Consider the following 13412-nt stretch of genomic DNA (forward strand, 5'->3'; position numbering starts at 1 on the left):
TTCCCCGCTCATCTCACTTGGCTTTGCCTCTGTATTGATTGGATCGGTTGGGAGGTTTCGTCGATTTGGAGCGTTTTACTACTACAACATTTTAGTGACGCATTGCGTTCCCTTCTTTTTCTTTCCTTTTCTTTGTTCATGTTTCGCCGGTTGGGTAGAGCAAGATTGGCATCACCTGCCGGCAGGAGTGGTTTGTGGTCGTTATGAAGCATGAGCGGAAGGCATGCTGGGGAAGCCGTTCATTGTTTTTGCGAACAGGGGATTGTTTTAGGCATGGATACACAGAACATCACTCACCGGCTCGCAGAACAAGAAGGAGGAATGTACCAAGACAGGGACGGGCGGATGGGAAAGATACACCTGGGAGTTGGTTGTTTTTGTTTATGGCGGGGTCAGTTTTGTTTCTCCTTCTTGAAGTCATCTTGTGCGAGAGGGGAGGCACATCTGGTTCCGTCGGCTGTTGTCGTCTTTGATGAAGCTGAGGATGAGATGTGGTTGATGGATGGATGGATGGATGGATGGATACCGTTCTGCTTGCTTTTTATCACTGCACTATTGGTTTGGGGGCGGTTGGGCAAGCATGGGAAGAGACAAACGGAAAGGGGATGGATGGTTGATTATGCGCGGATACCTCTGATACACGCTACTCCAGTACAGTCATTTATATTCTTTTTTTTCTTTTGTTGATATTGGCCTCATTGTCTGCCTCGTGTTCCTTGTTCGGGTCTTGGGACGGTGAGTCTTCTTTCGGCTCGGACCGTCCCGCCCAGTGTGCATTATCAGGTCGAGGGGTTGCCGACGTCCCTCTTCCGGAGCCGCTTTGTCCGGACTTGTGTTACATCTGGGAGTATATGTACATACCTAGGGAGTGAGTGTCGTTTGCACACTGTTGGGGCTCAAGGTATCTGGCCGACCTGACGGGCGTTCGACATTTGCCCTGCATGAAGCGTCATTGATCGGATGCTGTTTGGACTCGGCATCAGAGCATTGTGTGAGCATGTGAGCATTATGATAAGTCCCTGACAAGCATCGTTGGTTGCCTACGCGTGGAGGGTTGATTCTCTCAGCATTCCCCCGCCCGTCCCAGAGCCTTGGAGGGAAGAGAAGAATCGTTGCGGGAGTGAAAGGTCAAGCGCAAACACGTCAAACGGAGCTTTCGAGGGTATTTTAGCTGCACTTTGCTCGTTTGATGACAGGCGTGCCCCATGGATTTTGGCCTTAATGACGTCGCCTGTGTTGTTGGCGAGCCAGGCGTGGGCAAGGTGGAGGTTTGGGTATCGGAGCTATGTCCGAAGGACGCTGTGGATCGCGCTATCGATACGAGGTCGGAGAATGATGTCACTTCTTGGGATGGTTGATGGCGACCTGTGCGCACAAGCCGAAGCCAGCTCCCACGACACCCAAAGCCGGGGCTACTTGTAGAGGCTCTCAAGAGCGTCCAAGGTGGACTCTGTGTTATTGTCCAAGGAGCTGGGAGAGTCGAAACCACCTATGTCTACTCAGATATGTTCATTTCAGCAATGTTTGTGGGGCTCATGTCTGAGGTGCTCGTATTACAAGATGCAGTGCCCGGAATGGAAGCACTGGGCTTCACTCTGTCTTCCATGGATAGAAGCAACGAGAAGGGCCACATTGGAAGATCAGTCGAACCGGCTCCTCTAGTGAGGCATTGCTCACCCTCACGAGTGCATTGATGAAAGGCCATAAACAGCTCAAGGGATAGGTCAAAAGCCAAACGCACCGTCGTTGTCCCTTGTTCAGCGTCCGTCCGAGGCAACGGCTAAGGACGGCCGTTGACATCCATGCATCGCGGCTCGGGAGTCCGAGTCCGCCTCAACCATCCGGATGACCCGTTCGACCGCAGCTCCGGCAGGTCGGCACAAAGAACGAGTTCCCTGTCATGGTGGGTGGCCAAAGGTTTGTCGCGGACAACGTTGGGGATCTGCGGGGCCGGATCCGGACCCTTGCACAAAAGCCTGGTCGTCTCGATCGAAACAGCCGGGGTCCGCGGGTGTCCGGGGGTTTACGTGGGGCTCTCAACAATTGGGGATTCTGACACCTATCAGGGAGCCGGCTTTGCATGCCGCCTCAACACGCCGGGAGCGGGCATGGATTTGGGAGAGGAAATTTCTGGATGCGATTGCAAACCGGTGCCCATTTTTGTCGTGGTCGTGTTCTGGGCATTTCATGCCTCTGGCTTTTTTTGAAGGAGGCGATGTTGCGCTCCTCCATGTCAAGAGGCCCCGCGGCACATCCCGGGTTCCACTGGGCCGATGATCCCTCAGGGCCAGGCCAGGTGGAAATGGTTGAATCGCGGATTTTCTGCTTGTTGAGATGGAGAATTGCCATTGTCTGGTTTGCCCCACCATGGCAGCTCGAATCGCAGACTGACAACAAGACACCACAACGCTCCGCCAGCGGGAGGCTAAGAGTTGCCAGTGTAAGTGGGACACGAGGAACGTCGATGCCCTCAGCTGGCTCGCGTCGGACATGGCATGGCGTTTCCCGAGATGGTCAAGGAGTGATGCGGCGTGGAATTACTACAATCTGCTGGATGTGTCTGAAGAAGCATGACACAGTAAGCAGGCTGAGCTTGTGGCATCAAGACGCTGACGGAGTATGTGTGAAAAGGAGGCGGTGATAGGGAAATCCGATCGCCTGGCCGTGACAGACTTGCCCCGCTTGTAGGTAGGCTGAGATATTCTTACTTTAGTGCCCTGAGGGAGAGAAGTTTGAGGTGAATGGCGTTCATTTGACAGCATTGACAGGAGCCGATGATCTGTGATCTGTGGGTCCTCGATGCAGCATTTCGATGAGGGGACAGTTCGAAGAAATTTGTCTTCGCACAGTGTTCCTATCCGAGATGTCACTGAGACAAAGATCCAAGGCCAGCCTCGACGGCCCAACCACGGTAACTGCAAGAGGAACTTCAATATGCAGGGAAACAGTCGGCCTAGACATGGTACATTAGAATGGGAACACCGAGATATTAACCGTGGAAGATGTGGGAGCGGATTTAAGGCATGGGGAAGATGAGGAAAGGCCACAGGGACTTTCCTGGTGTGTCACTCTCTGCCACATGTTGGCCCATGCTTGGGCTCGGTCCCCACTTCCCGTCCCACTCACACCGTGAATTCCCAGATTTCCCACCAGAAAGTCGGGGCGCAGGAGCGGTTCCTGGATGGGCTTTCCTCTTGTATGTAGGTAGATGCACACCTCCGGTCTCTCTCCTTCTCCCCTTCCTTCTCTGTTCCAACCTTATCTTTTGCTCTTTCTCTCTGTCTCCCATTCCTTCTCTGCTCTCGACGTGTAGACCCTTCCTTGCGTCACGGGCCCACGAGATCGACCTCTCTCTTCCCTTCTTGTACGCTGATTTTGAACCGCCTCCCTTTTCTAATCCTCTGCCCGCCCTTTGACTCCTATCCCTCTACCAGAGGCGGTTCGCAGTCACTACATCACACGACTGCATTTTCACAGGGAACTTCCGAAGGTTCGAACCTTTCCGGCTGCGCATCGATCCCTTTCGCCTCATTACTAACTGGCAATTCTCACAGTCAGCAGTACTTTACTCTTAGTCGCACGATCCGTGGTCCGACGCCAACTCGCCAATCCAGCTCAGCAGCTCCCAGCAGCTCATAATACCCGCCCTCGAGGCTCCCGCAAAGTGGTATTTTCTAAGCATAACCGGTCACACATACCGTCAAGATGGGCGAAACAAACGGCGTCCGGAACGGCGTCACCGTTCCCGTGGCCAACGGCAAGGTTTCATATGCCGAGAAGCACAAGCTCCCTAGCCATTTCATCGGCGGGAACAGGCTGGAGAATGCCCCTCCGTCCAAGGTCAAGGACTTCGTTGCCAGCCACGACGGCCACACCGTCATCACAAATGTCCGTTTCCCTGGTACACATTCCACAGTGCGTTTTGAGCCCAACTAACCCCGAGTCCTAGGTCTTGATCGCGAACAATGGCATTGCGGCCGTCAAGGAGATCCGTTCGGTGAGGAAATGGGCATACGAGACGTTCGGCGACGAGCGCGCTATCAAGTTCACTGTCATGGCAACACCAGAAGATCTCCAGGCCAATGCCGACTATATCCGCATGGCTGACCATTACGTCGAGGTCCCTGGAGGCACCAACAACCACAACTACGCCAACGTTGAGCTCATTGTCGATGTCGCCGAGCGTATGGATGTCCATGCCGTTTGGGCCGGTTGGGGCCACGCTTCAGAGAACCCCAAGCTTCCCGAGTCCTTAGCCGCTTCTCCCAAGAAAATCGTCTTCATCGGGCCACCTGGCTCTGCCATGCGCTCATTGGGTGACAAGATCTCGTCTACCATTGTTGCCCAACACGCCAACGTGCCGACAATCCCGTGGTCTGGCTCGGGAGTCAGCGAGGTTAAGATCGACGAGAACGGCCTGGTCACGGTGCCCGAGGAAGTTTACCTCAAGGGGTGTGTCAGTTCGTGGCAGGAAGGCCTCGAGAAGGCTCGCGAGATTGGCTTCCCCGTCATGATCAAGGCCTCCGAAGGCGGTGGCGGCAAGGGCATTCGCAAGGTGATGGACGAGTCTAGCTTCGAGGAACTCTACAAGGCTGCTGCCAGCGAGATCCCCGGTTCTCCCATCTTCATCATGAAGCTGGCAGACAGCGCTCGCCATCTGGAGGTCCAGCTCTTGGCTGACCAATACGGCAACAACATCTCCCTGTTCGGCCGCGATTGCTCAGTTCAGCGTCGCCACCAAAAGATCATCGAGGAGGCCCCAGTGACAATTGCCAAGCCAGCCACATTCCGCGCCATGGAAGAGGCCGCTGTTCGCCTGGGCAAGCTGGTCGGCTATGTTTCAGCGGGTACGGTCGAGTACCTCTACTCGCATGCCGAAGACAAGTTCTACTTCTTGGAGCTCAACCCCAGGTTGCAAGTCGAGCATCCCACCACCGAAATGGTGACGGGCGTCAACCTCCCTGCAGCCCAACTGCAGATCGCCATGGGCATTCCGTTGCACCGCATCCGGGACATCCGTCTGCTCTACGGCGTCGACCCGCGCACAGCCACTGAGATCGACTTTGAGTTCAAGAATCCCGAGAGCGAGAAGACACAACGTCGCCCGACCCCCAAGGGTCACACGACGGCTTGCCGTATCACCTCTGAAGACCCTGGCGAGGGCTTCAAGCCGTCAAATGGTGTGCTGCACGATCTCAACTTTCGCTCCAGCTCGAACGCCTGGGGTTACTTCTCGGTCGGCTCCGCCGGTGGTATCCACAGTTTCTCAGATTCGCAATTCGGCCACATCTTTGCGTTTGGCGAGAATCGTGCTGCCTCACGCAAGCACATGGTTGTGGCCCTCAAAGAGCTGAGCATCCGTGGCGATTTCCGTACCACCGTTGAGTACTTGATCAAGCTGCTCGAAACTGAGGCCTTCGAGGAGAATACCATCACCACGGGCTGGCTCGATGAACTCATCTCCAAGAAGTTGACTGCCGAGCGTCCAGACCCCATGCTTGCAGTTGTCTGCGGTGCTGTCACAAAAGCTCACATCGCCAGCGAGGCCTGCCTCGCCGAGTACCGCGCAGGTCTTGAGAAGGGCCAAGTGCCAGCCAAGGACATCCTCAAGACGGTCTTCCCCATTGACTTCATCTACGAGGGCTACCGTTACAAATTCACCGTCACCCGGTCCAGCACAGACAGTTACCGGCTCTTCATCAACGGGTCCAAGTGTACTGTCGGCGTGCGCGCTCTCAGCGATGGTGGGCTGCTCATCCTGCTCAGTGGCCACAGCCACAATGTGTACTGGAAGGAAGAGGTGGCGGCCACCCGTCTGTCAGTCGATGGCAAGACCTGCTTGCTGGAGCAAGAGAATGATCCGACCCAGCTTCGCACGCCCTCTCCCGGAAAGCTGGTCAAGTACACGGTTGAAGATGGCGCCCATGTCCGCGCTGGACAGACTTTCGCTGAGGTCGAGGTCATGAAGATGTACATGCCCCTGGTTGCCCAGGAGGACGGTGTTGTGCAGCTGATAAAACAGCCCGGTGCCACTCTGGAAGCTGGCGACATCCTTGGTATCCTGGCGCTCGACGACCCCAGTCGCGTCAAGCAGGCCCAGCCTTTCCTTGGCCAGCTCCCAGAGTATGGTCCACCGGTGGTCGTCGGTACCAAGCCTTCTCAGCGTTTCGCAGTTGCCTACGGCACTTTGCGCAACATTCTTCTCGGCTTCGACAACCAGGTGGTCATGAACGACACCCTGCGCGAGCTTGTTACCGTTTTGCGGGATCCCAAGCTTCCCTACAGCGAGTTCTCTGCCCAGTTCTCCGCGTTGCATGCTCGCATGCCCAACAAGCTTGACACTCAGCTTGCCCAGATCGTCGAGCGTGCCCAACAGCGCAACGCTGAGTTCCCCGCCCGCAGTTTGTCAAAGACCTTCCAGCGCTTCATCGACGAGCATGTGGACTCGAAGGCGGATGCCGACCTGCTCCGGTCCACGCTGGCACCCCTTACCGACGTGCTTGACAAGTACGCTGATGGCCAGAAGGCTCGTGAGCTCAACGTCATCTCAGACTTGTTGTCACAGTACGTCGAGGTCGAGAGGCTCTTCTCGGGCCGTCGTCTGCAGGATGAGGAAGTTATCCTTCGCCTACGTGACCAGCACAAGGAGGATATCGCCAGCGTTGTCCAGACGGTCTTGTCACACAGTCGCGTCGCTGCCAAGAACTCCTTGATCCTGGCCATCCTCGAAGAATACCGCCCCAACAAGCCCAATGTTGGTAATGTCGGCAAGGTGCTGCGGCCCGTACTCCGCCGACTTGCGGAGCTCGAGTCACGCCAGACTGCCAAGGTGTCGCTCAAGGCCCGCGAGGTGCTGATTCAGTGCTCGCTGCCATCTCTGGAGGAACGCCGCGCCCAGATGGAGCATATCCTGCGCTCATCGGTTGTCGAATCGCGCTACGGTGAAACCGGTTGGGATCATCGTGAGCCCAACCTGGACGTCATCAAGGAGGTGGTCGATTCCAAGTACACGGTGTTCGATGTTCTGACGCTCTTCTTTGCCCATGAGGACCCCTGGGTGTCGCTGGCTGCTCTCGAGACATACGTCCGTCGTGCCTACCGCGCGTACCACATTAAGAAGGTCGAGTACCACCACGACGACGACACACCGTCCTTTGTGTCTTGGGATTTCACGCTGCGGAAGATTGGCCAGACCGAGTTTGGATTCCCGGTTCAGTCGAACGCGCCCTCGACGCCGACCACACCGGTTGACAGCAGCTTCGGCCGCATCAGCTCCATTAGCGACATGTCGTACCTTTCCCGCAAGACCCAGGACGAACCGACTCGCAAGGGTGTCATCATCCCGTGCAAGTACCTGGATGACGCCGAGGACGTGCTTGCACGCGCTCTTGAGACGCTGCCCCAGCCCCTGGGCGCACGGAAGAAGAGCGGTGTCAGTTTCCTTGGAGACCTGAACGAGAAGCGCCGGCCAGCTCATCTAGCGTCTGTCCCCTCATCCAGTGGCTCGGATGAACTCTCTGCTGTCGTCAACGTGGCTATCCGCGATGCTGAAGGCCGCAGCGACGACGAAATGCTCAAGGAGATTCTTCCCCTCGTCCAGCGGTTCAAGGAGGAGTTGTTCGCGCGCCGTGTGCGCCGTCTGACGTTCATCTGCGGCCGGAATGATGGTTCGTACCCGGGTTACTTCACATTCCGCGGTCCCAACTACATTGAGGACGACAGCATCCGTCACATCGAGCCCTCACTGGCCTTCCAGCTTGAGCTCGGGCGCCTGTCCAAGTTCAAGATCAGGCCAGTCTTCACGGAGAACAAGAACATTCACGTGTACGAAGGCATTGGCAAGGACGTTGAGACGGATCGCCGCTTCTTCACGCGCGCTGTCATCCGTCCGGGTAGGCTCCGTGACGAGATCCCGACGGCGGAGTACCTCATCTCGGAGGCGGACCGTGTCATCAACGACATTTTCGACGCGCTTGAGATTATCGGCACCAGCAACTCGGACCTCAACCACATGTTCATCAACTTCAGCCCCATCTTCCAGCTGCGGCCAGAGGAGGTGGAACAGTCCCTTCAGGGTTTCCTGGATCGTTTCGGTCTGCGTGCCTGGCGCCTGCGTGTTTCGCAAGTCGAGATTCGCATTATCTGCACGAACCCAGCCACGGGAATGCCGTACCCTCTGCGCGTCATCATCACCAACACGTCCGGTTACGTCATCCAGGTCGAGCTGTACGCGGAACGTCGCTCCGAGAAGGGTGAATGGGTATTCCATTCCATCGGCGGCACAACCAAGATCGGCTCCATGCATCTCCTGCCCGTATCGACGCCGTACCCCACGAAGAACTGGCTGCAGCCCAAGCGGTACAAGGCCCATATTATGGGCACCCAGTACGTCTACGACTTCCCGGATCTGTTCCGTCATGCCATCGAGAGCAGCTGGGCCGAAGCCGTGAAGCGCAACCCCAGCCTGGCTGCCCGCCGGCCGCCTCAGGGCGAGTGCATTGAGTACAATGAGCTTGTGCTTGACGACCACGACAACCTCACGGAGGTGTCCCGTGACCCTGGCAACAACAGCTGCGGCATGGTCGGCTGGCTCATCACGGGCAAGACTCCCGAGTTCCCCGATGGGCGCCGTTTCGTGGTGATCGCCAACGATATCACGTTCAGCATCGGATCGTTCGGCCCCAAGGAAGACAACTTCTTTTACAAGTGCACGGAGCTCGCCCGCAAGCTCGGAATTCCCCGCATTTACCTGTCGGCCAACTCAGGCGCCCGTCTCGGTCTCGCTAACGAACTGATGCCGCACTTCGAGGTGGCCTGGAACGACCCGGAGCGACCGGAGGCTGGTTTCCGTTATCTGTACCTGAGAGATGAAGCCAAGGCGCGCTTCGAAAACGAGGTGATCACGGAGGAAGTCGTGGAAGACGGCGAGCGCCGCCACAAGATCGTCACCATTGTTGGCGCCGAGGACGGACTGGGTGTTGAGTGCTTGCGTGGCTCGGGCTTGATCGCGGGTGCGACAAGCCGCGCCTACAACGACATCTTCACCTGCACTCTCGTGACGTGCCGCTCCGTTGGTATCGGTGCATACCTCGTGCGCCTCGGGCAGCGTGCCGTGCAGATTGAAGGCCAGCCTATCATCCTGACTGGCGCTCCTGCCCTCAACAATTTGCTTGGCCGTGAGGTGTACACCTCTAACCTGCAGCTCGGTGGCACTCAGATCATGTACCGCAACGGTGTGTCCCACCTAACAGCCAACGACGACCTGGCCGGTGTCGAAAAGATTCTCCAGTGGATGTCTTTCGTCCCGGAGCACCGTGGCGGGCCTCTGCCCATCATTGACAGTGTCGACCCGTGGGACCGCGATGTGGTGTACACGCCACCTCAGAAGCAACCATACGACGTGCGGTGGATGATTGGTGGGCGCCAGCTCGACGGCGACAAGTTCGAGCCCGGTCTGTTCGATCGCGACTCCTTTGTGGAGACGCTCGGTGGTTGGGCTCGTACTGTGGTGGTCGGCCGTGCACGCCTCGGTGGCATCCCCATGGGCGTCATCGCCGTCGAGACCCAGTCGATTGAGAACGTTACGCCGGCCGACCCTGCCAATCCGGATTCGATCGAGCAGGTCACCATTGAGGCTGGTGGCGTCTGGTATCCCAACTCCGCCTTCAAGACAGCCCAGGCCATCCGGGACTTCAACAATGGCGAGCAACTGCCTCTCATGATCTTGGCCAACTGGCGTGGCTTCTCTGGTGGCCAACGCGACATGTACAACGAGGTTTTGAAGTACGGCTCCTTCATCGTCGACGCCCTCGTCGCCTTCGAGCAGCCTGTCTTCATCTACATCCCGCCTTTCGGTGAGCTCCGCGGTGGCTCGTGGGTCGTTGTCGACCCAACCATCAACCCACTCGTTATGGAGATGTACGCCGACGTTGATGCTCGCGGTGGTGTGCTCGAGCCCGAGGGTATCATCGGCATCAAGTACCGGAAAGACAAGCAGCTGGCCACTATGGCACGCCTCGACGCCCGGTATGCCAACCTCAAGAAGCAGATGGCCAAGGAAGGCCTGTCCAAGGAAGAGATCGAGGAAATCAAGAAGCAGATGACGGAGCGCGAGCAGCAGCTCCTCCCCATCTACACGCAGATTAGTCTGCAATACGCCGACCTGCACGACCGTGCAGGGCGCATGAAGGCCAAGGGTGTCATTCGGGAGGTGCTCGAGTGGCGCAACGCCCGCCGCTTCTTCTACTGGCGCGTGCGCAGGCGCCTCAACGAGGAGTTTGTCCTCCGCCGGATGGCGGCGGCAGAATCACGCACCAGCAACCAGAACGAGACCAAGAACGTTGCGGCCGCGCTTGAGACTCGCCGCCGCCATCTCGAGCTCATCAAGGCCTGGAGCGGGCTTCCGAGCTTCGATACCGCCGACCGCGAGGTTACGGAGTGGTACGAGCAGAACCGCAACCTCCTGCACGAGAAGGTCGAGGCGCTCAAGCAGCAGGCTATTGCGGCTGAGATGAGGGCCCTGGTGCAGCGCGCGGCTACGACATCTATTGCGACCCCTCAAGGGACCGAGGTCAACGCCGCCTGGGCGGGCATTCGCGACATGCTGTTGGTGATGCCGGTTGAGGAGAGGGAGAAGATGCTGGAGTACTTGAGGCATGTTTAAAAGGGGAGGTGTGGAATCGGAGCTGAGTTCCGCAGACGGGAGGGAGCACGGATGAGTTTCATTGATGAGTGATGAGCAAAGGAATAGATCATGAGATAGATTATGACGCCAGGTCGTTTCAAGCGGCTTTGGGACTTAGCCTATGGATAGCGAATGTATTCTGTTTAGACCATTTCCCCAAGAGGTTTGTAGTTTGTCGTGACTCACTGCGACCACCTGTGTTGATGTCAAGTGTCAATTGCTCATTCCGTCCCAGCCATCACTTGCGTGTGGCGACGGGACGGTAGGGACTGCGATCTGCCGGTTATTCAAGTGCGGTTCACTCATCGCTGTTCCTTCGCGACGATCTTGTAAGATCCATGCCGCGTTGATGTTGAGGCTCGTGCTGTATCATGGACATTGTAAACTCCTCAGCATATGCGCCGGCTCACGCCATATCTGAGGGCATATATGCCACCCTAATCTCTTTATACCCACTACGATATTCAAGATTATCCAAGACTCAGGTAGAACGTACCCGTGGTTGTGCTGATGGCGTCCAGTACGATGTTCAACCAGACTGAGTTGCTAGGTGCGTTCGGCGGGGTCAACCCCACATCCTGTTCCGGAGCCGCCCCACATCAAGATCCTCCACTTCTGGGCATCCCATCCGAACCCCAAACCTGGAAATCGCCGGTTGTGGGGCCGACCCTCCAAAACTTCGCCCTTGGCATTCGCGCATTCTCAGATCGCAGGTCTTCACATCGTGTTGCGGCATGCGATCACTTGTCCGACTGGCACCATGGCAACCGACGATACCAGTCAACCCCCGACCGAAGTGTCGCCAGCCGTGTCTACGATGGAGTCCGATACGCCCAATAACCCGCCGACTGGAAACCACGGCGGCCGAGGGAAGCGCGGAGGTCGCGATCGCGGGGACGACAAACGCAAGCGCAAGCATACCGGCTTCGGCAGCGCGAAGTAGGTCCCTTCGATCGGCGACATCCAACATGTGTCTGCCAAGGCGTCAGAAGCCATACCGACACTAACAGTGCGTAGGGGCGATGTCCCCGACAAGCGTGAGCAGGTCCAGAACAACCGCGATGCGAAGCGACGCCGTGTCATCGAGGGCACGGCCGATGGCCACAGCTACATGAGCATCTCTTTCACCCCCGAGGAAATCGCGGCAGAGGAGCGCCGTCCCAAGCGCAAGGTCGCCGTCATGATCGGCTATGCTGGGACCGGCTACCACGGCATCCAAATCAACCACAAGGAAAAGACGATCGAGGGTGACCTTTTCGCTGCCTTCGTCGCTGCCGGCGCCATCTCCAAGGCCAATGCAGACGACCCGAGAAAGTCCAGCCTCGTTCGCTGTGCTCGCACCGACAAAGGCGTACACGCTGCAGGCAATGTTTTGTCTCTGAAGCTGATCGTCGAGGACCCGGATATCGTCCACAAGATCAATCAACACCTTCCCGACCAGATCCGCGTTTGGGGAATCCAACGAACCAGCAACGGATTTAGCTGCTATCAAGCTTGCGACTCGCGCCAGTATGAGTACCTGATGCCCAGCTACTCCCTGCTCCCGCCGCAGCCCCACAGCTTTTTGGGGAAGAAGTTGGCCGAGACAGCCCGTGAGAAGGGGGTCTACGACGAGTACATGGCACGCATCGGAGACCTGAAGGACTTTTGGGCCGAGATCGAGAAGAATGATATCCAGCCCATTCTTGCCAAGCTCGATCCCGACACCAGGGCATGGGTCCTCAAGAAGATCCGTGACACTCAAGACCAAGATCTCGATGGCGAAGAAGGGATGCTGCCGAAGTCTCGGGCAGAGTCAACATTGGGAGACGTGGACATGAAAGACGATGGCGCCGAGAAGTCCGCGTCGTCCGGCGAGGCGCCCGCCCAGGAAGACGCCACCAGCAAGCCTGAGCGCGAGCTTACCCCGGGAGAGATGGCCTTGCGTGAGATCAAGGCTGCCTATGTTGCCGCGAAGCGTCGCTATCGCATCACACCAGACCGCATCGAAAAGCTGCAAGAGGCTCTCAACCAATACGTCGGCACCCACAACTTCCACAACTACACCATCCTCAAGGCTTACAATGATCCGTCGGCGAAACGGCATATCAAGTCATTTGTCGTGAATCCCGAGCCCATCACGATCCGGGATACGCAATGGCTCTCGCTGCGCGTGCACGGCCAGTCGTTTATGATGCACCAGATTCGCAAAATGGTGGCCATGGCGGTCATGGTGGTGCGTTGTGGCGCGCCTCTGAGCATCATCAACGACAGTTACGGGCCACGTCGCATCAGTATTCCCAAGGCTCCGGGCCTGGGCCTGATGCTGGAAAGGCCCATGTTTACCGAGTACAACAAGAAAGCCCCTTCGCTGGGCAGGGAACCCATCGACTTTTCCAAGTGGGAGGACCAGATCAAGGAGTTCAAGGACCAACACATTTATCGACGTATGTTCGAGTTGGAAGAAAAGGAGAACTCGTAGGTGTTCCTCGCCCAGCATCGTGGTGTCAGCAATCGCTAACCTTACCCAGCTTCCACCTCTTCTTCAACCAGGTCGACAATTTCCGCACTGACTACTTCCTCTGGGTCACTGCCGGTGGCCTCGAGGCTTCGCATGAACGCTCCGCCCGGACGGAGAGAGTCCCCAAGGCGCTGGAGGCAGAGCTCGGTGACGAGGGTGATGGCGTTGAGGAGGTTGGTACGTAAAGAAGTATGGGTAGGAAGGTCTGGAGAACTTTTCCGTTTTTTT

General features: G+C 57.2%; 4 protein-coding genes across 4 annotated transcripts; 3 read left to right on the forward strand and 1 right to left on the reverse strand.

Annotated features, from left to right (window-relative positions):
- Window positions 1–8: 8 nt before the first annotated feature.
- Window positions 9–212, reverse strand: VTJ04DRAFT_4076 (uncharacterized protein; the record flags this gene model as incomplete). The annotated part of the gene is made up of 1 exon (XM_069362046.1): window positions 9–212. One exon carries the CDS (start codon window positions 210–212, stop codon window positions 9–11), a length of 204 nt encoding a protein of 67 aa, XP_069222596.1.
- A 61-nt stretch (window positions 213–273) lies between these two features.
- VTJ04DRAFT_4077 (uncharacterized protein) lies at window positions 274–3639 on the forward strand (the record flags this gene model as incomplete). Its single annotated transcript, XM_069362047.1, has 4 exons — window positions 274–651; window positions 3314–3364; window positions 3435–3490; window positions 3555–3639. 4 exons carry the CDS (start codon window positions 274–276, stop codon window positions 3637–3639), a joined length of 570 nt encoding a protein of 189 aa, XP_069222597.1.
- A 66-nt stretch (window positions 3640–3705) lies between these two features.
- VTJ04DRAFT_4078 (uncharacterized protein) lies at window positions 3706–10663 on the forward strand (the record flags this gene model as incomplete). Its single annotated transcript, XM_069362048.1, has 2 exons — window positions 3706–3888; window positions 3950–10663. 2 exons carry the CDS (start codon window positions 3706–3708, stop codon window positions 10661–10663), a joined length of 6897 nt encoding a protein of 2298 aa, XP_069222598.1.
- A 781-nt stretch (window positions 10664–11444) lies between these two features.
- On the forward strand, window positions 11445–13369 carry VTJ04DRAFT_4079 (uncharacterized protein; the record flags this gene model as incomplete). Its single annotated transcript, XM_069362049.1, has 3 exons — window positions 11445–11623; window positions 11702–13141; window positions 13195–13369. The coding sequence occupies 3 exons, from the start codon at window positions 11445–11447 to the stop codon at window positions 13367–13369; spliced, it is 1794 nt and encodes a 597-aa protein (XP_069222599.1).
- Between the last annotated feature and the right edge of the window lie 43 nt (window positions 13370–13412).

This window comes from Mycothermus thermophilus, assembly GCF_041956435.1.
Source record: "Mycothermus thermophilus strain CBS 625.91 unplaced genomic scaffold VTJ04scaffold_2, whole genome shotgun sequence".
Lineage (NCBI taxonomy): Eukaryota > Fungi > Ascomycota > Sordariomycetes > Sordariales > Chaetomiaceae > Mycothermus > Mycothermus thermophilus.